This window comes from Anabas testudineus, chromosome 6, assembly GCF_900324465.2.
Source record: "Anabas testudineus chromosome 6, fAnaTes1.2, whole genome shotgun sequence".
Taxonomy (NCBI): domain Eukaryota; kingdom Metazoa; phylum Chordata; class Actinopteri; order Anabantiformes; family Anabantidae; genus Anabas; species Anabas testudineus.
Genome location: NC_046615.1, coordinates 9026546 through 9049600, shown reverse-complemented (window position 1 = coordinate 9049600; position 23055 = coordinate 9026546). Strand labels below are relative to the sequence as shown.

General features: G+C 42.4%; 2 protein-coding genes across 5 annotated transcripts in view; both read right to left on the bottom strand.

The window, feature by feature from the left end:
* rassf7a (Ras association domain family member 7a) overlaps positions 1–10738 on the bottom strand; it is a 29984-nt gene extending 19246 nt beyond the window's left edge. Inside the window, exons 1-2 of one of the 2 annotated variants that reach the window (XM_026365322.1) lie at positions 10652–10738; positions 7181–7313 (exon numbers count right to left, since the gene is read on the bottom strand). The gene's annotated coding sequence lies outside the window, so the exon portion shown is untranslated. Of the gene's footprint in view, positions 1–404; positions 821–7180; positions 7314–10651 lie in introns of those variants that run through there. The other variant, XM_026365321.1, reaches the window with a different exon arrangement.
* A 3802-nt stretch (positions 10739–14540) lies between these two features.
* lrrc56 (leucine rich repeat containing 56) lies at positions 14541–23053 on the bottom strand. Of its 3 annotated transcripts, none has more exons than XM_026365484.1 (13): positions 22897–23053; positions 22025–22202; positions 21710–21797; positions 21025–21085; positions 19777–19873; positions 19455–19652; positions 17360–17537; positions 17048–17269; positions 16889–16956; positions 16157–16299; positions 15821–15972; positions 15383–15722; positions 14541–15159 (listed from the first exon to the last, which is right to left on the bottom strand). In XM_026365484.1, the coding sequence occupies exons 1-13, from the start codon at positions 23037–23039 to the stop codon at positions 14994–14996; spliced, it is 2034 nt and encodes a 677-aa protein (XP_026221269.1). In that variant the 5' UTR covers positions 23040–23053; the 3' UTR covers positions 14541–14993. The 3 variants fall into 3 exon arrangements, with proteins under 3 accessions (XP_026221269.1, XP_026221270.1, XP_026221271.1); XM_026365485.1 differs by having other exon boundaries at positions 15383–15671; XM_026365486.1 differs by lacking the exon at positions 22897–23053 and adding an exon at positions 22410–22515.
* Between the last annotated feature and the right edge of the window lie 2 nt (positions 23054–23055).

The following is a 23055-nucleotide window of genomic DNA, read 5'->3' as shown; positions in this document are numbered from 1 at the left end:
CTGTGATGAAGACAGCCTGCACTTGTTATGTGGTTTCAACACAGTAGACACACACACAAAAACATGTACATGGAGGCCAGCTACTCAAAGAGATAACACACACACACACACACAAAGTAAAAAAAAAAAAAAAAACATGAGTGCACAAAGAGTGAAGTTTCTCCCAAACAGGTTTGGGTCCTTTATCCCACACAGAAATTTTTGGGTGGCAGGTCTAGTGTCAACAGGTACATACAGAATAAAGACACAGCTTGGCAATTACACACACACACACACACACACTTATTAACAATAATAGCTTTCTTTACTCGCATGCTGGAACACACTGCAAAGACGCAGACTTTAAGAAAACTTCCCGACGCAGACATTCGAACAATCTCGGACAGAAGCCCTTCAAGACTCACCAGCTGAGAGGATCTTTTCCGCTTTCTCACGAACACGTTTAATTTCCTCTGTTTCTACAGCCTCCGTTTCTCTTGTGCCAGTCAGGGAAATCCTTTACTTCTCACAGAGCAGCAGAGCCGGTTGTGCGGCTCTGCTGTGTGCGCGAGGCAGCAAACGTGTGTGTGTATGTGTGTGTGTGTGTGTGTGTGAGGAGAGTCCAGCAGAGGTCAGAGGCAGTCAGACACGGTCATGGGGAGATTTAAATGGATGTCGCAACTTGTCTTCGGCTCTATCTTGGTGCCTTGTTCCCGTTTGCCGCCTCAGGAATGCACTTCTCCTGGGTGTCCTCACCACAGCCAAGATCTGAGAGACTGCCAGAGTTCCTTCTCTCTCTCCCTCTCTCTCTCTCTCGTTCTGTCTACACCCCTCCTCCTTCTCTCTGTGTGTCTCAACCACACAGAAACACAGCCTCCCCGTCAGTCCTCTCTCTCTCCCCACCCTTGCTGCGTTGACAGATCTGGCACCGCCCCCTTTTCAGGTAGTTGAAAGCGTGTTTTCGGCTTTGTCGTTCTCCCTCTGTATCAATTTTCTGAGTTATTTCTTTGCTTTACATTCCCCAGTGACATAATGATGACTTGTGCTAAAACTCAGACATACTGTAAGAGCAGAATAATCTCAAAACTCTTTGCATATGCATGTATTTACATATGTATCTCAGCTGTTTGTATAATATTTAACCTGAGGAACTGGACATCCTCCCTCTGGCCTCCAGTCACATGAACAGCTGATTACACAAATGAGGCAGTCAGGTGATTTTCTCTTCCTTTCCTGGAATGAGGTCATAGTCCAGCAGACCAGGTGCAATAGGAGAGTGTGTGAGTGAGTGAGTGAGTGAGTGAGTGGGTGTGTGTCTGTGTTTGAGTCTGACAACACCTTTGAGAAAATGTGAGGACTAAAACCTGACCAGACAGCAAGACACGTGCAAAACAAAAGGTGGAGCGATTACAGAAACCGCTTCACCTATGAAACAGGTTCCACAGTTCCTGAACTGGGTTTCTATCTTGACAGCCCCCTCCTCACACGCAAATACACAACAATGACATGTGTGAATGTGTGCGAGGCCGTTAGTATCAGACCCATTCTTTTCCTTTACCACTCTCCCCCCAAACCTCAAATTATGGACTGGCCACGCAGACTAGACCTGAAGTCCATGTTCTAAATGTAAAAGCCAGCCTGTATAGTATTCGATGAAATGCTTGAAAAATGTACCAACTGACCGCATTCAGTATAGAAAACCAAGTTCACAGGCAAAACAGATGTGTAAAGCACAAATTACATGAATTCGAAAAAGCCACGACCTATAGTCCAATGACAGTTTCCATGTGTAAAACAAACAGTGATAAAGCCTTTAGAAGGAACAAGCAGGTTAAAATGATTACACTTGCTGACCATTAACTAGAGCACACAGGATTTTGATCGGTCACAGAGCCGACTATTGCACTATAGCTAAAAAAGGAACCTGTCAGACGTATATAAAATATAACACAGCTGTTTCTAAACTTACTGTAAACGTATTGTTGACATTCCTGTGCTGCAATTTCTCGTTACTCATCAGCTGATACACTAACGTCAGCCAACAGGGAACAGGAAACAAGGTAGTTACAAAAGCATTTGCACTAAGCATTATTTTATGCTGAATAAAACCAATAGAGTTATGGAACAATTCAGCAGCAGCAGACCATCAACAATACCGACGTCACCATTGTGTTTTCTTTGCCTCTGTCCGACATCAAACTGTATTTTGAGCAGACTAATGAGGACATGCAGTCACAGCGCCTAATAACCAGTGTGCACATTGTATAAAGCAGATGTTCCAAAAATAGATGTCTTGGATTAATTGCATTAATTTGATGAATTAAATCATGCAAACAAAAGAGCACAGTGAAGAACGTGGTAGCTCTTAGCCAGGCTGAGTCACGGAGCCCCACAGAGGGTTACTTCACATCCATGTGAACTGGTTCTCTCTTCTGTCCATAAAGCAAAGCTTTTGGCACATCTAAGAGCTGTGTTATTTGACAAATCACTTAAACTACACCCTATTGCTGAGACCACAGTGAGAAAAGGCTGGGGTGTAGTGACATTTTGAAAGCAGCAGACATGTAAGTATAGTTTATGGATCCCGACAGGCTATCACCCTCCAGTGGATCATATGCTCGTCCACTGTCAGGCCCACAGGAAATTTATATAAGGACCACGACATGACAAACCAGAGGTTAACAAGCAGTGAGTCCTTATTACTGGCTTGAGAGTGTGAAGGCAGAACGACAACAGGCCTGAAATCAGAGTGGTGGGCAAAGGTATTGTAATGAGATATGGTGGATTATCAGTCCGGAGCCTCCCAGACTCCGCTGACACCTTCCAGGCATTCCTCAGGGCACCTCCCACTGTTGTGCCTCCCTCATCCCACCCTCCCCTGTCAAACCTTCACATATCATCCCTCTTCTACTGCGTGACTCAAACATTCTTGCAACCCCCTCTCCCCTTCCTCCTCAAACCCTCCCTCTCATTCAGCAGAGAAGCTGAAGAAAACAGAAAGGCTGAAAATGCGCTCAGCACTACGGTCCACACAGCTATTTGATTGCTTTCAATCACCACCTACTACTAAGTTAACACCTCAGCTATAGGTATAAATCTGTCCACAGAGTGGCAGACCAGTCATAACTCAGCTCAGAGGGGACAAGATAGCTCTCAGGCTGAGAAATAGACTGGCTGGGCCTGGCTGCAGTTCAATAGGTTCGGCGGAGGGGAGCAGGGTGAGGTGAATACATGCTGATACTGTCTTTGTTGGCCATTATTCACCAAGAATGAATAGCGTTAAGTTGCTGCTATGCCTCATCCCTTCCCGTCTTGCATGTTGAAACCCCCACCCCTTATTCCCTCCTCTATTTGTTCAGCCTTTCACTAAAAACAGCTTTCAACAGGTGGACAGTGTGCCAAGACCGAAGTATGGACAGAGAACAGAATGAGATCAGACCACCACAGACCTCGGTTCAGAAGTAAAAAAAATAAATAAATCCTGGACTTTTGTTCATGGCAAGCAGCACAAGGTAGTGTTGTTTGTGCCAAACATGTCTAAGTATAGCGCTGCTGTCTCATTATGGTCGGGACAAACTGTTGCGCCACTACTGTAGCTATGCATTGTGTATCATTATGACAGGAGAGATGGCTTTCACCAGCAAAGGTAATTGCACTGTTGAGATGAAAATATATAGATCCTCCCACACCAACAACAGACAAAGACTTTTGTTTTTCTTCCCAGAAACATGGCTCAGAAGATAATTCCTGTTTTGGAAGCAAATGCGTGTCACTATGTCACCGCTTTACAAATAACAAGTTCACTGCTGGAAATCCTTTTGGGCCAGGTGAACCTGGGGGCACAGGGGACGACAGAGGAGTATAAAGTGAAACTGGCAGAAAGAGAGGGTCGACTGGATCGACATATACACTGCTGGCAAACTAATGTAGCATTACTCCAAACACAGGCTAGGAAAAAAAAGCCAATAACAACATACATATTTCAGTTTGCACTAATGAAGCACATAGTCGAATGTCAGTTGGCTTTTAGCAGCTTCCAAGCTGTCAGGATGTTTGGCTGAACTCTGGCACCTTGTCACCGTCGTCTCTTTTTTTCCCCCCTCCCTCTTTATTCAAACCAGTCCAGACTGGTAAGACAGTACTAAGTTACCACCATTTAAAACACTGATACCTCTCCCACAGTGTTGTGTTGCATTTTGAGCAGCTACATGAAAATCTACTTTACACTACGTGTGACGTTATCATTCATTGCTTTCAAATGGTCATGTCGGAGTAAGCTAAAACCTGTGCCTCAAGGTGTCTCGTGTCCTTCGTTCACTCCTCTAGCTCTGGCATTTTGTTTTCCATCCTGCTTAGAGATGTATGGTCGCTGTCTGTCTCTTGAGATAAAGCTGTGCCATTAGTGTCACACTGTGCTGCTCCGTGCTGTTCCTATCACTAAATGCAAATAAGCTGCAACCAGCCGGCCTGGTGCTGCAAAAAAAAACAACAAAAAAACCTCTGAGAGCAAAACACCCACAACTTTTCACTCAAACACAAAGTTGGATGGTCACAACTTCATTTCTTCCTGTGTCTCTCACTTTCATTGATGTTAAATAAACAAGGGTCCCACTCCACAGGCTACAAACCTGCTCAATACAGAGTTTTCTGCACTGAGCGAGCAATAAACAAAGACAGAGAGAGAGAGAGTGGGGTAAGTCACAGCATTGGCCTGCATAGGGTGGTAGGGGATGGAGCCGCTGATGTAATGATGATCTCACGGTGCACAGAAAATGCGGGTTAGCGACAGGGGAGCTATCAGGTGAATGCAGGTCAGAGGTCAGAGGTAAACAAAAGCTTTGCACGTCCCACACAGTGAGCAGGAGGCCCCCCGGATGCACTCACTGACACCCAGTCTGTCTGTCCACACCTGTATGTACACGCCTCAGCTTGCAGTTTGTTTGACTAACAAAGTTTTTTACGTTATCAAGTCTCTTTGTCAGTGCTCTTCATTTGTCCTCTTTACAGACCGAGATGCTACCCTCAGTTTTTGTGTGTGTGTGTGTGTTTATTGAAAATATTGTTTACCGTGCTGGTTTATCCCTCTGAGGGGAAAAGACCATTCAAACACCTGCAGGAACAACAGCATTTAAAAGCTTTCACTGCATCAGGCCTGTCATCTCTTTCTTTCTGTAGCTTTACTGGATCAAAGGAACACTGTAGCTGTGTTGTAGCAAGAAGGTCTTTTCATGCTGTAAAAGTGCACACACAAAAATAAATGTATGCACTCATGGGCACGGGCACACACACACACACACACACACACACACACACACACACACACACACACACACACACACACACACACACACACACACACACACACGGGCACACAAAGACACGATGACACCCATACATAATGGAGTTAGACCTCTCAAATCATACCATTCTCTGTCATTTAAGTTTTGAAGTAGACGATATATGCAAAAACTGATTCACCAGGACTTCAAGTGCAGACACTTAAAGACGTGCTGAATTTCAACGAGGCCAGCGAGACGGCCATCACCATCTTCATCCGGGCGGTAGACGGTTTGAGTGTGTGCTGGAGTGGGCATGTGCATGACACTGAATTAATGACGTTAATGTGTGTCTTTTGTGTGTATTCCAGATTACTAATCAGATCTTAGACAAAGGCCATATGTGTGCGAGTCTGTGCATCTCTCCCTCTCCCACATATCTCCCACACGTTGCCCTCTGTGTCTGTGTAAAACCCCATAAGCGAGAATGTTAGGCTTGTCGGGTCAGCGCTGGTGACATCATGGCAAACAACAAGGCCTCAGCACCAGTTTCCTCCTGGTTGCATCAGCTACGCGATAACAGGCTGTGGGGATCAGTGACACCCACGCCAGCACTGCTTCCTTCTGGCTTTACAACTCTTCAAAGACTCATTTCAAAAAATGCAATTGACATCACATTCATAAAAAATAGTTTCATTTCCTTCCCAGTCTTACATCAACTCTACTTGCCTGACGTTAACAAAGGATTCGAAATGGTAAATGGTGCAATTTCTGGTCCCAAACACAAGTTGGCTTCATCATTCTAACAAACCCGGATGAGGGATCTCAAACAAGAGCGTGTTTGCATGATCCGAGACTCCAGACTCACCTGGTGGAGGTGATCTAAGGTCAACAGCCTTACATAAATGGTTTGAATGTTTACAGAGAGACAGAGTAAGCCTGAGGGGAGGTTGATGTGGAGAATGACAATAAACAGGGAGGATACACAGCTGTTTTCCTCATCATTTACATTCCATGGTAATGAAAGCAAAAATTACCGGTGAACCTAACAAGTCCAAGATTTACATCTATGTTATTCCTATTAAAAACTTCATCAATTCTGCCTCTGGCAAACCTTTGCTCTATGTGCATTTAGTCTGTGTGTGGGGTCAAGTGTCAGCAAACAGATGCTAGTGTGTGTTTGTGTATGGGAGTGTGAGTGTGTGAACGTGCAGAGGATCCTCCGGGTCATCAGATAAGTACACCTGAGGGAGGGGCAGGGAGCCCGTTTCCAGAGTTGCCACGGTAACAAAAAGCAAAAGGGACCACCTGGTCGGCGGAGCCCAAGAAGGCGAGTGGAGAGAGGGCACCACTTCAGGACGACAACCATGCCAGAAAATCCTCACAGAGCGGCCCTCTGCCCAATAACCATCCATACTGTGTTTGTGCCGCGACGAGCTGAGTGAAGCACAGAGCCCGCGCACACAGATGCTGTATCTTTCATAGAACATAAGGAAAGAAATAAACCTAGTGTACTGACATTTAAAAAGCCTTCCCAAGCCAACCAGGATGGTTTATGTTCAGTAAATGTACAACATGTGACCCAGACACACACTTGAGTTGGATTAGATTCCTAATGACTCATCATATGTTAATATCATTTCACGTCATCACATATTGTCACAGTGCTAAGCAAGCATTTCCTGAACATGTCAAATAATGTTACTATGGTGACCAATCCAACTGATAAGGGCATCTGTCAAATAAGCAAACACTTAGTCATTGTTTAATCAATGACTAATCTGTCCTGGCCTTTCTGTACACTTGGTATAATTCCCACAGTTATCAAACAAGTTTAACCATGTGTTGAACTAGTAAAGGAAAAAAAAGTGTAAAGTCAATGTCAAAAGAACACAACTCAACCAAAAAAAGACTGGTTCACTCACCTTTAGCAGCCTGACGTTCTCTGTGACTGTCTTCCTGATTAAAAAGGAGAAGAGAGAGAGGAGGAACAGGGAAACAACCCTGTCAGTGTCTGTGTGTGTGTTGTGCTCACAGGCTACCTGATCCACCGACAGCCTGTGGAAGAGACAGAGCGACAGAAAAACAGGCTCAGAGCAATACCAGAGGGGAGGGACGGGGGGGGGGGGGGCAGCTGCAGAGAAAAGTGAAGTGGTGCCGCCATTCCCCATCACCCGGGAAACCAATGCTCTTTCAAAGGGAAATCAGCCAATGGCAAACACCGGCCATTGAATTCAGACAAAAAGTCACATGACTGGCCAAACACCACTCCCTACGGACAGAGTGTGTGTGTGTGTGTGTGTGTGTGTGTGTGTGTGGGTTGGGGGGGAGAGAAAGAGGCTGGACAGTGATAAAGAGGAGTCCAGCAAAGAAAGAGAAAGAAAAAAAAAAAGATAGTGGGTACGAGACCGAGTGGAGTCACAGAGGCAGGGAGGAGGTCACCAGGCTGGATGCCATCCCGTGACGGTCTGCATGGAAGAACAAACTATAACCGTCCCATCTTTGTGGGAGCTTTCCACTTAACAGGCCGCCTCCAACCTTTGCTATTTGCTTGGAGGAACACTAAACAGTACAGGGCGACACTCACACAGCTCAGTCTTCATCAGACACACTCCAAATCCTTCACTTCTACACTATGTTCAACATGTAGAGCCCTGACAAAATCAAAGGTCTGCTGTTTGTTTACCTTTTGATATGGTACAGTCAAATACAACAAAACCATTGAGCCCTTCTTCCCACTGCTCGTGCTGTCCAGAGTTGCCATCATGCTTGCAAAGCACTCGATGGAATAAGTCCATGTACACGTCCCAAATTGTTGTACTGTCGTCTTTATTTAGTTCAATATACTGGAGTACAGAGCCTGACACTAACACTAAGGTCTGACCTGTTCATTTGAAATTAAACTCCTTTACAACCCAAAGGGGCCTAACCTGGGTCAAAGGGTCCAATCACCACTGTGGCTTTAGACTCGGAGTTCAAAACACAACCACCTCCGAACAACCCAGGTGCACAGTAAGGTTCAAGCTTAATTAATTCAGCAAAGCTGCACCACCTGCAAAAAGCAGTGATGCAGAAATCTCTTTTCAGGTTGACAAGTGAAGAGACATCAGGAAATGCAGTATAGTAGAAGTGTTTTTTTCTCCACCTATCCCACATCAATGGCACCACCCATATAGTCATCATATAACCCTCAGGCTGAACCATGTCATTTTGAGAACAACTCTCTTACAGCCGTTCTTTAAGTTGTTTTAAATTGCATCCAGAGCACGTTGGCAAAAACCTAAGTGCACAAGTTTAGCTTTAAACTATGTACTAAACACAGAGTTAACATTCAAAATCCCTATGTGAAGTGTATCGTGCTGCTGCTGCTGCGCACTGGCATCTGACCAGGGTAGTAAACTAAATTACAGTGAGGCTTTCCAATGTAAATTCCCGAAAGGACACAGAGACAGTCTACAATTGTTAGACAGCGGGTTTATCACTCAGACTGAAATCACACATCTATCACTTTCTCTGCGACGTACTGTACACTTTAACACAATCATCCGCCTTGTAATGCAGCACCTCAGTGCCAGCAAATTACCCTACTTCAGCTGTGGCAGGCCGGTCTCATTTTCAGAAAAGCATTTACCAAGTGAGAAGGGGCCCAATTACCTCTCTCTCCACAGCACAAATGTGACAGGACAGCTGATGAGACACTGCAAGAGCAGGTGACAAAGTCGACAGCATCCGACGCATGGACAGCAATGACAAATCTGAGCCTGAGCCATTGATTTAAAAAAAAAAGAAAAGGAACGGAAAGGACTACCTGAGGATTAACACTCGTGTATCAGCTTGTCAATAGATAATAGGTGCATTCTGGCTCCGGGCTTACAGCAGATTCCTGTAATTTTTCAGCGGATGGAACGTGCAACCTAGAGATTAAACCTGATGAAATGAAAACTTCAGTAAGCAAAAATACTATCATCAGTACACTAAACCGCAATTATCTACCTATTCTTCTTTAAACTATCAGTTCTAATTTAGTACGATGCTGAAGGGGATTTGGCTGCAATAACAACTTCAAGTCTTCTTGGTTAAATCTCTACAAACTCTGCACACCTGGATTTGGGCAGTTTATCCCATTGTTTCAAAAAGATCCGACCATCACACTGCATGGGAAACATCTGTGAACTGCAACCTTCACGTCTTTCCACAGATGGGTTCAAGTTTGGGTTTTTCATCACCATTCTGAAAGGTAACCTCTAGAGCAGAGTGTTGTTTTCCCTGTGATCTGAAAAGCTGTCAGGCAAACACCAAGTCGGCTGTCACCTAACAACACTATCATAAAGGCCTGATCGATGGACTCAAGGATGGGAACTTCCCGAGGCCCCTTACTGCTTCAATATTTTATAAATGCTTTTTTTTTTTGTGTAGAAGAGACAAGCAACTACACAACTAGAGGAAAATACAAAATCAATTAAAATTGCACCACTAAGCAGAAATCTATTTAAACAATCTGAAATATCTGGCTGTTTAGCTTGGGGTTTTGACCAGATACGTCTGAATGAACTATCATAGGATTTTGTTGAAGATGGAAAAAAATCACATAAAATGTTTATGAAACAGTTTTTTCCTAAGACACAACACTATTTACAAAGTTAAGCGATTCACTTATGGCCAATCGGTGACGTGAGAAAGCGGTGTACCTGTACAAATACAAGGAAGTGAGACAGAAAGCGTCCAAGCAACAGGTGAGAAGTGGAGGAAGTAGAATAAAACAATAACAGGAAGAGAGCAAAACCTGAACAACAAAACATGTAGGCAGATGTGTAATCTAAAGGAAGGTAAACTACCTGGAAAAGACTTTTGTCTACATACAATGTGTGAATTCAGATCTCACATTGTCCAGGTTTATCTTTATGGGTCTAAATGATGCTGCCTGGGGTGTGTTGTGTTAGGTGAACCACCTGACTTAATAAAAACATAATCAGCATTTACACTTTTTCACTCGCTGGAAGGTTTGAATCCTCTAACAGATGCTACTGGTAACACTTGTTTAAGTGCAAAGTGTCATTTCACAACACATCTTACTGATGACTGTGAATTTTCAGTAATTGATGTAACTGAGCAAAGTAGCAAAACGTTTAACATCATGATCAACAGGTTCTGGTGTTGGAGTTAATAAACTAAATGATTCAACTGCAAAGCCAGTTCATTTTCTAACAGCGAGTTCGTCCTCAAACGAAAGCCTAACTTAGAACAACAAGTTGGATGAGAAAAGTTTTCTCCTGTTGATCGTTAGCGTGCATCAACCTGCAGGTGCAGCGCTCTCCGACCACTAACATCATCATCATCATCACATCAAGAACCAAAACATTTCAACAATCAATTCACATTAGCTGAAGACAACTTACAAGTGTGCGCCAAGTCGATCTTTGCAGGACGGACAACTGAGAGCTTCAGCTTTTAGACCATTAGTCAAACGCGCGCTGGAGAAAATCCATCCAGGAAGTAGGGATACCACGGTTTCCGGTCAGTACTTTCAAAATAAAGGCAGAAACCGTGAACAGTGAGAGACAGTGCAACAACAAAATACACTTTCAAGGAGAAAGACTTTTTTAAGAATGTGAAACTTATAAGCTCCTCTGTGTATTTATACAAACATATTATATGAAAAGAACTAACTAAATGTATTTCCTTAACAGTCAAAGTCTTAATCTCACTCATTAAGTCTAAGTAGACACTATAACACAACTAAATGTTATCTTGACTAAATATCTTAATATAGTATATCTTAGTTTGTTTGATTTAGATTAATTTGTTCATTGAACTGTTAGGACTTATGGATCTGTTGTGCAAATGTCAGTCTTGTTTGATGTAATATTCATAGTTTTTTTTACTTACACAACCTCTAAAATGTTCTCAGTTTATTTGAAGAAATAACTCTTAAATAACTCTTCAAACAGAGTAAAACCTCCATGATACTGCAGCTAACATAATGAACTGGCTTCTGTTGGAGCCATGTACCAAAATGAGCACACAACAACCACACTTACGTGCACCAAGCAAATTAAAATAAACTATAGGTGTATTGGAGCAGAGACTGAATTCATTACCAAACCAGTGTGGAAAAAAAACCTGGTTACCATCATGGCCATTTTTTGTAAAGAACTAAAAAGAACAATATTTTAAGAGCATTAACTCAACTAATGCATGTTGGAATATCTGCTAATATTTGTTTTGCGTTTCATCAACTTCCTTTAACAAGTTGAGTAATCTCTGCAAACATTAATTTAACTCATAATTATGGATTAAAAGACTTTCAGAACCACTAATGTTTTATAAGTTCATGAACGTTCAACTTAAATGAGTTTAAAAACATAAAACTTACAGTTTACAGCTAAAAATGATGTTATCTGAGATTAGTGGTGTTAACTTCATCCACAGGAGCCAAAAGGAGAAGGTTATTTGTGGGGTGGAAAAAATGCTGCGTTCATGCAGAGAATGTTCTCTTTAAAATGGACAACACGTCGCAGCATGCGATCCAGCGGAGATGTGGAGGAACTTTTAGAAGCGGAAGGTTGTAAACACTTCTGTAAAAAAGTTTTCTTCTCATGAAACAATCACTAATTAAATGTTATCTTGTTTCCATAACAGAAAGAAGTGGAATCTCCCATGTGTGAACGTGTTGTTGATGTTATGTTGTTGAATCAAGTATGTGTAGGCGAAAAGGATTAAATATTATTTTCATAGTCAGATAAATAAAAGGGCATTTGTGCAGGTTTCCATCCCTGTCCCACAGCAAATCTTCACTTCCTCTTGAACAACAAATTCTCCAGTCGTCTCGGTGCTCCTACTAATCGCACGACCTTGAAAGAGAATGAGCTTAAAATGCAGCGTTAGTTGTGGTATATCAACTGAGCATAGGGAAACAATGAATCAGGGGACTGCCTCAAGGTGATAACAGAACATTTCTCAACAATGACTCTGTTTTTAGATTTCTGTTGGGATGGTTTTAGTGAAACAGAAATGATCTTCTGACACAGATATTCCTCAGAACTGCTTTTGGACTTGACCACGTCGCAGATACAACACTGACAGCAGGATTCAGGTATAAAAAGATCATTTTAATAAGTCAATAACCTCGCCCTTTACAATTACTTTTATATACACGGCCCTGTTAGAGAGAAGATGAAGCATCATTTAGAAGGCTGTAAACATGAAGCAGTACTTGTGACTGAATGTGTGCCTTTTATATACCATTATGGACTACACGTGTGCCTCTGGCTGTAACTGTCAACAGAAAATGAGTTATGCAGCCTAAATATCTTGCAGTGAACGAAACATTCCTTGCTGCGGGATCCTATGGCCTTACGTGTACCATACAAACAGCTTCTTCTGGGCCTGTCTAAACTCATACTATGGTATGTTCAGTTACAACACCTCATAGAAAAAAATGACCCATCTCCAGTCAAAACAAGAAGGAAGATTCCTCTGATATTGTATTTAAAGAAATGCATTTTAAATACCATGGCAATGTTACATGTTTGTGAGTGTTTGGTTCGCGTCTCCCTGTTATTCATTCACACCCATCTTGTTAAGCTGCAGTCACAACATGAACGTACAGCAGTTTCGCATGCAGGTATTCTGTGAACTTTCTGTCTCTGATGGGGTGTTTTGGGGATTGTAACCATCAAACTTAATATAGTCACATCGACCACATCTGCTACTTGTTTCGGAGGCATTCAAAGCATATGTTGACACAGTTTTTCTACATGACAGAATTATATGCAAGTTGTTTACTCTTGTATGAATGCGAGTAGTTGAGACAGAGAGGGACTTATGTTGTTGTTGTTATTCCATACTCTATATTTTTTGTATTACTGCCCTTATAACATTATTAATGCCCTTATTTTACATACAAAATCAGTTAGAACATTAAAAAGCTAGATGTTTATTTTTTTTACTTTGATTTTGAAACTCATTATAGTACTAAAACTGGCCTTTCACCAAATATTCGACATATTGTCAGTGTTTTTCTTTGTAACACTACTTTCTACCAATACATAATATGCCCTCATCTGGTAATAACTGTAGAGTGGAAGAAAGCTTCTCACAGGCCAGAATAGGTCTCCAGTCCTGAACATCTGTGAGAGTGAACTCTTTCTGAGAAATTACAAGTTGAGAGAGAGAGAGAGAGTAGGTGGACACCATCCCACCTTCCCTTCATGAAAGCCCGGCCCTTTCATTTCAATTCCATCTGTCTCTTGAGATGTAGCGGCACCAGCAACACGGGAGTGCGCCTCAAAACACATGCCAGGGAGCAAGGGAGACAAGCAATCTCACAAATTTAGCAGCGATGCGAGAAGACGATCAAAGATGGCCAAGCTTTGTGATGGAAAGAGCTGCTATGTGATAAGAAAGGCGTACATTACGTAAGAGCTGTCTGACTGTTCAGCGGGTATGCACACTTGCATGTATACACTCATCCCACATTCCTGTCTGGCATGTGTACAACTTTTACTCCAAGACTACTGTGAAGAGTATAAGCAGTGCTCTCAAGTTTTAATGACTGCCTGAGCTTTGTTACTTTGACAGATTTATTCACATCCTGTTACTGAAGACAGAACAGACACATGAATGACGGAGGTATGCAACGAGCTCTTCAGTGCACGTGCCTCTGTGTCTTTGCTCATGTCAGGTATTCACACCTTAGACCAGGCAAGTTTGGAAACATCAGAAAGCTGATTGTACTGGTTCTGAAGTGGAATTCTATGTAAAGATTGACATGTAAGTGTCAAAACAAACCACTCTGCTGAAAATGATATGCTCTTGAGAACCACTAAGGTATCAGACGTGACTAGCATTGAGCCTTCCTATATGATGTCAATTCCAAGTGTGTCTCAGGACCAAATGAGATAGATTGTCCTCCACAGTGCAAAGAAAGGATAATCCCAAAGCTATGGTAATACAACAGGATCTATCACAGGTTTAACCTTCAAACTCCAAATGGACTTGATGTGATCCAAACCACTGTCATGTCATCACTCAATACATCATGAAACTCTTTCATTCTCTCCTATATTTGCAGTGTGCAGGTTATGCAAAGAGTTTTTGCATACTTTATGCTGGTATGTGTAACGTGTAAATAACACTCTTTGATGTAAATGTCGCCTTAGATGTGCACAAACAGGCTTGAACAGATACAAGTTGTCCTGTTTGATGTTGGTGGATTTGCAGTTTACTGATAGTGCCCTCAAGAGGCGAAATTATACCATTACACCGTGGATGTCGGGGCAGGATATCTTTAGATTTTATTAACCTCAAAGATCAGCATTAATGAAAAAGAACAATAAACTAATTCAAATGTTGTTTTGAATTGGGAAAGTAGAAAGTAGGGTTTTAAATATAAGAATTCAATATTTTTAAAAATTTCCTCCCACATTATTTTTTCTCCAGTTAACACAGACCTCACAAAACCAATAACTCAGCAGTATAACAAGTCTGCCAACTACACTTCACTAAAGCACTGTGAGTTACAAGTGTACTGGTTAATGTTATGCTGGTGAGACTCAACAACACTGGGATTGCTTAGAATTTGCACCTAAGAGAGAGAGAAGATTTCGAGCAAATATGAGAACTGATCACCCTCAATGCTACCCCTGAATGTTACTGTATATTTTATTATCATTCAGCAATCACATATTAATTACACTCATCACTGGCTAGGCAGCCAAACATCAGGCCATACTGGATTCAGTCTGGTTGTGAGCTCCCTCTGCAGGGCTGGATTATGTGGTGCTGGTGATGTTTCTGTAACGCTGCCCTGGCGGTGTGCGGTCGAGTAATCGCTGATCTGGCCCAGACTTTGGATATTCGAAACTTGTTGCCACATTGTTCACTGGATACGTCCATCTCCACACTGAAAGACAGAAAACTTTATTGTTAGGTCTACGCTACATGAAGGTCTTACTTACTTCAATACATTTATTTTTAATTCAAAAGAAACATATTTCTCAAAAATCTGATTTCTCAGTCTTTGTACTAATTTCAATAATATACATGTTCAGAATAACTGGCAAATGTTTGCATTCTGTCTTGTTGTTTTAATCAGAATTAAGACGTAATACTTTATGATGCCATACCGTGAACCCATGAGCCCATCACTATGTGTTGGAGGTGGGCGGGGTATGTGTGCAGCCTGGGACAACAAAGGCACATTGGTCGTGGTCACCTGCTCGACCCTCTGGAGCACTCGGTCTGTGACTCTTGCTGTTGTGCCTGTGCCAGGGAAGCATCTTACGCCGCTGCAATCAGGTAAATGTTCTGAAGTCGCCTGGCTGAGTCGAAGCCGCCGTGCACGAATCCCTTGTGGTTTCAGATGTCCAGAAGGCGCTATGGTGCCGAGAGGGGGGGAAGGCGACATTGTAGTGTCTGAGGACAAAGAAGCCACATCAGGGGATGAAGCTGCACTTTGATGGAGGTCTGAAAAAATTATTATGAAATATTAAAACTTTGATATTATTGTGGATAGATTATCATCACATTTTTATTTTAATACTAGGAGTACTCTATGCTCTTACCATGCATCTCCACTTCATGTTCTTCGTCACTACTGTCATCTCTCATAACACTAAAACCTTCATCTCCACTGTCATCTTCCTCTTCTTCTTCATCACTATGCTTGATTGCCAGGACCTGTGGTAATCTCTCTGTCTCTATGACTTGGAGACGCCTGAAAGACAGTGAACCATGCATTTAAATGTGCAGACATCCACAGATATACACACGTTTCAGTCACAAGCTACGCACTTTACATGGTTTGTCATTGTAAGATGGAGCGTAAGTATGAACTTTTATATAATTTTGTGTGTTTACACCTTACGAAAAAAAAGGAGAGGTGTGTAAATCATAAGTACTTGCTGTGTTGCACCCTCCAAGCTCTAAGTTCAGCAAACACATCCCCACGTCCTCTAACATCAGGGTCTTCAAGGTCATATGTATGCTCCGGTACATGGATGGGCAGGTCACGGGGGGTGAAAGTAGACCTGGTGGGTGCTGTCTATGAGATAGAAGTGACGGAAAATGAGTGTGATGGTAGGGAAGGAAACTTATATATGTAACAGAGGAATAGAGGCCTAAGAGCTGATCAATTATGAATAGCCAGTTGGCTAATGGTCAGACTGAGAGGTAGAGCAAAAATAAGAGAGGCAGACTGAACAGGAGAGGATTTTAAGACGAAGACAGAGTGTGACAGCAGCGGCGTCTAAATGCCAGTATGACAGATTACATGGTGTTGGAGGTGAGAGCCCCATCTGTCCCTCTGACACTGCTGCACCCTACACACAACTTTATCCCTTATCCTCCCAACGCCATACCTATCCTCTCAGGTTTCTGTCCTCCTGCTAATAATTAGCTCTTTCTGTTTATACTGAGACGGCATTAAATAGATGAGCTTCTGGTGCCAGACAGCAATAAAAGCCTGTCAAAGCCCATAAAGTTTGCTGTTGTTTTTTCAGTTGACACTAAATGCTACACAATGTGAAGGCATGTGCTAGAAATGATACACTGATGAGGATTGATTTGATAATTGAGTAACAGAGATCTGTGTGAACTGATGAAATTTTGTTAATCCAACATGAGCTACCTACCCTTAATTTTTCTCGCCTTGCTCGAATAGCCTGGACTGGATTTCCACAAAACAGGATCTTACCAGCTCCTTCAAAAATCAACAGATAAGAAAGTCTTTTATTAGACAATTAAGTCCTCTTGGTGGCACTGTTGAGCAAGACTGTTGTTGGAAGCCTAACCGTGTGTCAGGGTGCTGGTGTCTGCTTCTACTGCTGCTAGGTCTGAGTCTACAGAACCCGGTCTGGAACCAGTAGAGGAGAGAACAGGCCTGGTCGCTGAAATGGGTCTGGAGCTAGTGTGAGGTCTGGATCCTGTTGACAAGAGGGGCCCGACCCAGACGGAAACCGGGCGTCTGGCTGAGCTGGGTCTGCAGGGAGGACATGCACTGTCTGCTGTCTCCTCTACAAAGAAAAGTGAGTGGCCCATTAAAACACTGCTGTAATTAAGAAGTCTGAGTAGACTGTCTCAAAACAACATATAAATACACTCACCCTCTTCAGTAGCACTCTGAGAAGAGTTGCAGTCTCTGATGGAGTTCTGGAGAATGGCCCAGTCTTCTCCCATGATGCTGCTGCAGCTCAGCCTGTCCTCCTCCACCCTTACATCGTCTAGGTAACGCAGCTGAGGGACCAACTCCCTCACCGAAGCCCGATAACTATAGTCTGCAACCTGGGAAAAAGAGAAGAAACGGAGAAAAGAGAGACAAATTATAGAAGAGTGGAAAACAGAAGAAAGACAGGTGTTTGAAGAGACAATGAAAGAGATACAAATGGAGAAGAGCAATGGAGTATCAGTTAGAAAACTGACTTTACTCTATGCGTAGTGGTGTCTATGGTGTACATATTAATACTCAAGTCTGTTCCAAGCAAGTCAAATAGTATGTTTCACAGCTGATATATGTTGTGACATGCACTTGAGGTTAATATATGTGTACTGCAGTGAGAAAAAAATCTGCAGAACCTAAATATAAGTCCCAAATATAAAAGGGGTAACAGTTTTCTATAAACATATAACTACTACATGTATTAAATGACAGCGTGACAGCAGCTACCCTTCATTCATATCTTTTTCACTCAGTTTGAACCATCACAAGGTTTTAATTCATGAACTTACTTACTAAACATCGAGGGGAAATGCGCAATAACTAGTGCTACTAAAGCCCTCAATGGACACTTGAGGTCCGGTCTTTTATCAGCTCACAGAGAGAAGAAGAAGAGAGAGAGAGAGCAGAGAGAGTCCAGCAAATCACTGAGCTACGGAGCGATCAAATTAGAGCTTGGTACTCCTGCCCTTCACCCAACTACACAAATGCAGTGAATGAAAAAAAAAAAAAAAGAAAGTGAAGGGCTGGCAAAGAGGAAATGAAAGAGAAAAGAAAAGGAGAATGAGGGCTGAGTGAGAGGAAGTAAGCGGATGTGTGTATGTTTGTGTGTCTGGTGAGAGAGAGAGCAAGAGGAGTGATAGTTTGGCAACAGCGCATATCCAAGAACCCCTCAGTCACTACAAAGCACAGACCTAATGCATATTCAGCTCAGCATCTCCCCTCATTGCCCTAGTTTCCTAATTAATGCTCTGCTGGTGGGTGTAAATAAACACATTCACAGTGGCCCAAAAACTCGGCGCACACTGTGTCTTGAATCAGCAAAAAGTGAAAATGCAGCTTCTGTCCTGTATGTCCAGCTACACTTTGTAACATATGCAGTGTAACGTAAAACTAAAATATTAAATCTGCGTCGCCATGTCTCCACAAAAGAACTGAATGTGATTTACGCAAATGGAGTGTGTCAGATATGTGTGGCTGTTATGTTTGATTATTTTAATGCCGTCTTCTCTTCCACTGTACTTTCTGGTATGTTGAATACCCAGATACAGAGCAGCGAGATCACATTGATACGTTCACCTATCAGCACCCACTAATTACATTACAGTCATTATCTCACAAAGCCAAGAGCGTATGCTAGCGCAGCAGAGACAACTAACTGAATGATACGGACATCAAACCACAAGTCGCATTTGCAAGAAGGCTTTTACAACATCAACTGAATTCAACACTTCCTTTTCAGGAACTCTCCCCAGCTCCTTGCTCAAGCTTTTACTCACGTCCAACCGTTGCATGTTTTATTATACCTTTTGTCAATTTGCTGATTCTGACTCTTGCACAACTTCTCCCACAAGTGGTGTGAACCCCAGATTTTAAGTGTATTTTGGTATTGAGCTCACATTGAGTTAAAAGAACACATAAAAACACACACGTCTCCATCAAATGTTGTTCTTGCATAAAAATTCTTGCGTGATGACACATTTGCTGTTCACATAACTGTTGGCTTTAAGAGTAGTACAGTCAGATAGATAACTTTAGTGGCTAAATTTGGCCTAAGGTCTCCAATTCTGTGAGTCTGTCTTTGGAACAATGCTTATTTGTCGAATATCTGAGTCTGCTGAATCACAAAGGACAAACAAGGAGCCTGACGAGGACAGACAGAGGGGTGGTAAACCTGATCTGTGTTAGCTTATTCAAGGACCATGATGACAATTGTATCTTATTTAGTATATTGTACAAACAACATTTAAAAAATATTACTCTACCTGGGTAGCAGTGGGGTTTGGGCGCACACACACAGGGTTTCCCTCCAAGGTAAGTGTCTGGAGCTTGCCACACAACCCCAGATACTGAACTTGGACTAAGTCGTCCACATCATTTCCTTCCAGATCTAACAGGTGCAGTTTCTCCAACATGCAAACTTGACTCAGGTCTGACACATTATTATAGGCCACGTACAACTCCTGAAAAGAGATAACACAGACAGATATTGACATGGGGGGGAGGGGATGTGTGATTATAAATATAATAAATTGGAAAATGTTGAACTGTCTCTTCACTAAGACAACTATAACCACTGAACTCTACCTTAAGAGAGGACAAAGTAGAAATGCCATCTAAGTCTGTTAGCCTGCAGCGAGACATCCACAGCACCTGCAGGTGAGAGAGGGTGGTTCCCAGATCTCTAAGGAGATAAAAAGCACAAACTTGATTCAGAGGCAGTGAAGGGAGTTACATAACACTGTGATTCATAGGAAAGGCTATCCAGTCCCATGGCCACTGCAGCTAGAAGCTACTTTCTCCTCCCCAATATGCAGGCCTCTCTTGTACCTCTGACCCTTCCAGCAGAGTCTTAGTCAGTGTATCTATAACTCCGTTACACCCTCTCCACTACAGCTCCCACAGCCCAGGGCAGGAAATACTATCAGAGGCAGTGCATGTCCGGCTGGCTCCGCTCTGCTCCTCTCAGGGTGGAGCAGACAGCTCTCTATCTTTCTGTTTGTACACTCTATCCAGTTTCTCTGGTAATAATTCTCCACCTCTCCTGTTGTAAGGATAATTTGGAGGCTCGTATGTGTGTGCCTCCTGGAGGTTTATTGCTTTTCTCTTATTGCCATGACACAGTTGTAGCTGCAATGAAGCTCGGACAATCCAGGAGACACTGTGCTCACTTCTGCTCTTTTCCTAACACTGTCCGGATGGATGAATCTGAAAGCTGATATGTCTCAAATGCCTCTGTGTCCAATTGTGAGACAGGTGGATGGATCTGTACTAAACACCATATATTATGGTGGTTTACAAGCAGAAACACCTTTCATACAGAATTAGTGTATTACCTGGAGGCTTGTATGTGTGCCTTAAGTCCCTCTTAGAAGTCTTGTCTAAAGCGGAGCAGAACTCTACATCTGCACTACAGCTACACTACACTTTTTTCCAATGGGAACAGTACACATAAATCTTCTGATGTGCCTTTCTGATTCAAAGTGCTGTCTTAATATGGCGTCCAAGGCTTCTGTTTCTTGGCAGTGTTTCTTAGCACACGTGACAAGTGTGAAATCACAATGACCTCCATTCACTGCTCTTGGTCAAATTACATACAGTGTAATTATATATGTACATTAGAAGTTCATTCTGAAGAAGAATACTGTACATCAGTAGTACAAATTTGCTTTTGTTACACACATTGTTGTTTCTAGATAACCCGTACATTTCTATGAGGTACGGTGTGCTTATGAATGTGCTTGTATGTGCTCCTATAAACATGCTGCTTTTAATGATTATGAACCACAAAGAAAACTAGAACAAGGTATTTGTGTTACGTAACTTTGTGCTTACCTTACTGACGTGATCATACTGTTGTTCATTTTCAGCTGTACCAGCTTGGGCAAGTAGGCACCTACAAGATAACCATATTAGAAGAGATATTTCTCTGTTTCAAATATAAGTGGTATGATTGTTTCATTCAGTTTCACTAGCCTCCTGGTTCAATTCCAAATGCACCTAATTATGTTTGACCTTAACTAACTGAGAAGAGTCACAGCTAACAGGCTAAGCATAACTCACACATGTGCAAACAATGATGTCATGCCTGCAGTTGTTGTGCAATGTAAGAATAATAAAGATGTTCCTCTACTATCCAGCTGTCACACCTGATGGAAAATCTAGTATGGACAAAGTGTACGTCACAGTGATGTCTTTAGTTACCTTTTATGTATTGCTGGTTCATGACTGTCATTGCGGTTATAAGCATCTATTATGAATCATCACTGTGCACAGAGGACACATCTTTATGACAGTGTTTTGCTTTTTTTAATCCAAAGTTAAATATAATTGGAGTGACTGGATGTGTGCTCATGTTCACATAAGGAATTCTTTGCATAAATAAAAACCACAATATCTATGACAAATACTGAGCTGTAATGAACACACATGAAACCTGTGTACCTATGCAATTTGGATTGAAATACTAAGTATAGTTTAGTATAGGAAATATAATATCTTCATGTACTGTTTATCTTACCAAAGTTGCCCAGCGTGTTTTCTTCTGTGTCCACACAGAGTTCCAGTGAGGTTATATGACAGAGGTCCTGAGTTCCACACAGCAATTTCTGTGAGGACATAAACAGAACAAAATTAGTGTTTCAGATAACCTCCGATGACATACTGAACTGGACTTTGCTTAGATTGTTTTATATTTATCTATACAATACAGACCTATGACTGTGCTGGGAAATAGTCAAAGACTAGCCTATGGTGTACACAGACTAACCACATAAATCAAAGACGAGGCAGGATCTGTGGGATGAACAGAGCACTTGTGCATACATGTACATACCAGCTTCTCTGGAGAAAGATAAAGCTCCACTGCTGTTTCAGAGTCCTCACATGGTTTCTTCACAGGAGTCGGGTTGATCTGGCCTGATCCACTCAACTCAGTCACCAGAACCCGTGCTGTACCTGGCCGGACCTCCTGGGGCACACACCCATGACAGCAAGTCATTTCCAACGGCTTCCTGAAATGAAAAATGTGCATGTGTCCTAACAACAAACATGGTCGAATGGTTCACGAACAACGGGTAAATATTATCACGACTCTCTAACTAGTAGCGCCAAATTTGCTCATAAGCTAGCGTTAACTGCCTTGGTTAGATTCTTCACAGGCAATGAAAAGTACTTATAATTACATTATATAAAAACCGTTTGTCTTAGAATACATTTACCTGTTTCAGCCAACTGCACTTTAAAAAGATATTGTATACATGTTACAGACTGCGAGCACTTTGCTTGCAAGCAAAAGTTTGCCTGACAACCACAGGGGACTTCCTGGATACAGCCCCTTGGCTCCCCGGGAAATGTAGTGCATACAAAAGGGTTAGCATTTCATGAAACGCGGTGAACATATACCTGATAGTTATCCATCTACTATTTTACTGTTAGCAAAAGATATTTGTAAACCAGTTTCTACATATCGTTTCTGTAACATTAACCCGCCAACAGTAGGATGGTATTGGTTTTAAAACTTTAAAGGCTCTTCTTTAAAAACGGTGAGAGCGGTTGTGCATGGGATAATATCGGCCGTGGCTCAGAAGTCTGATAATCCAGGCCTTTAGAGCGACATTCAAACTGTGTTCCTGATTTGTTCATCATAAGCGCAGATTTTACGCGACAACAAACTTGTTTTTTTTAGCTGTAAATGCTGGTCTTCACCTCGGAGTCGCGATATTTCCGGCTGCACCTGAACGCCACAGTAACACAGTAACAAGCCCGGTTACCGGGGCGGTTCTCCGGTTGATGGAGCTGGGCGTGGGCTCGACGCTGCTCATCTCTCTCCTCTGCCCGTGGAAGCACATTGTTCAACGCGGCTTC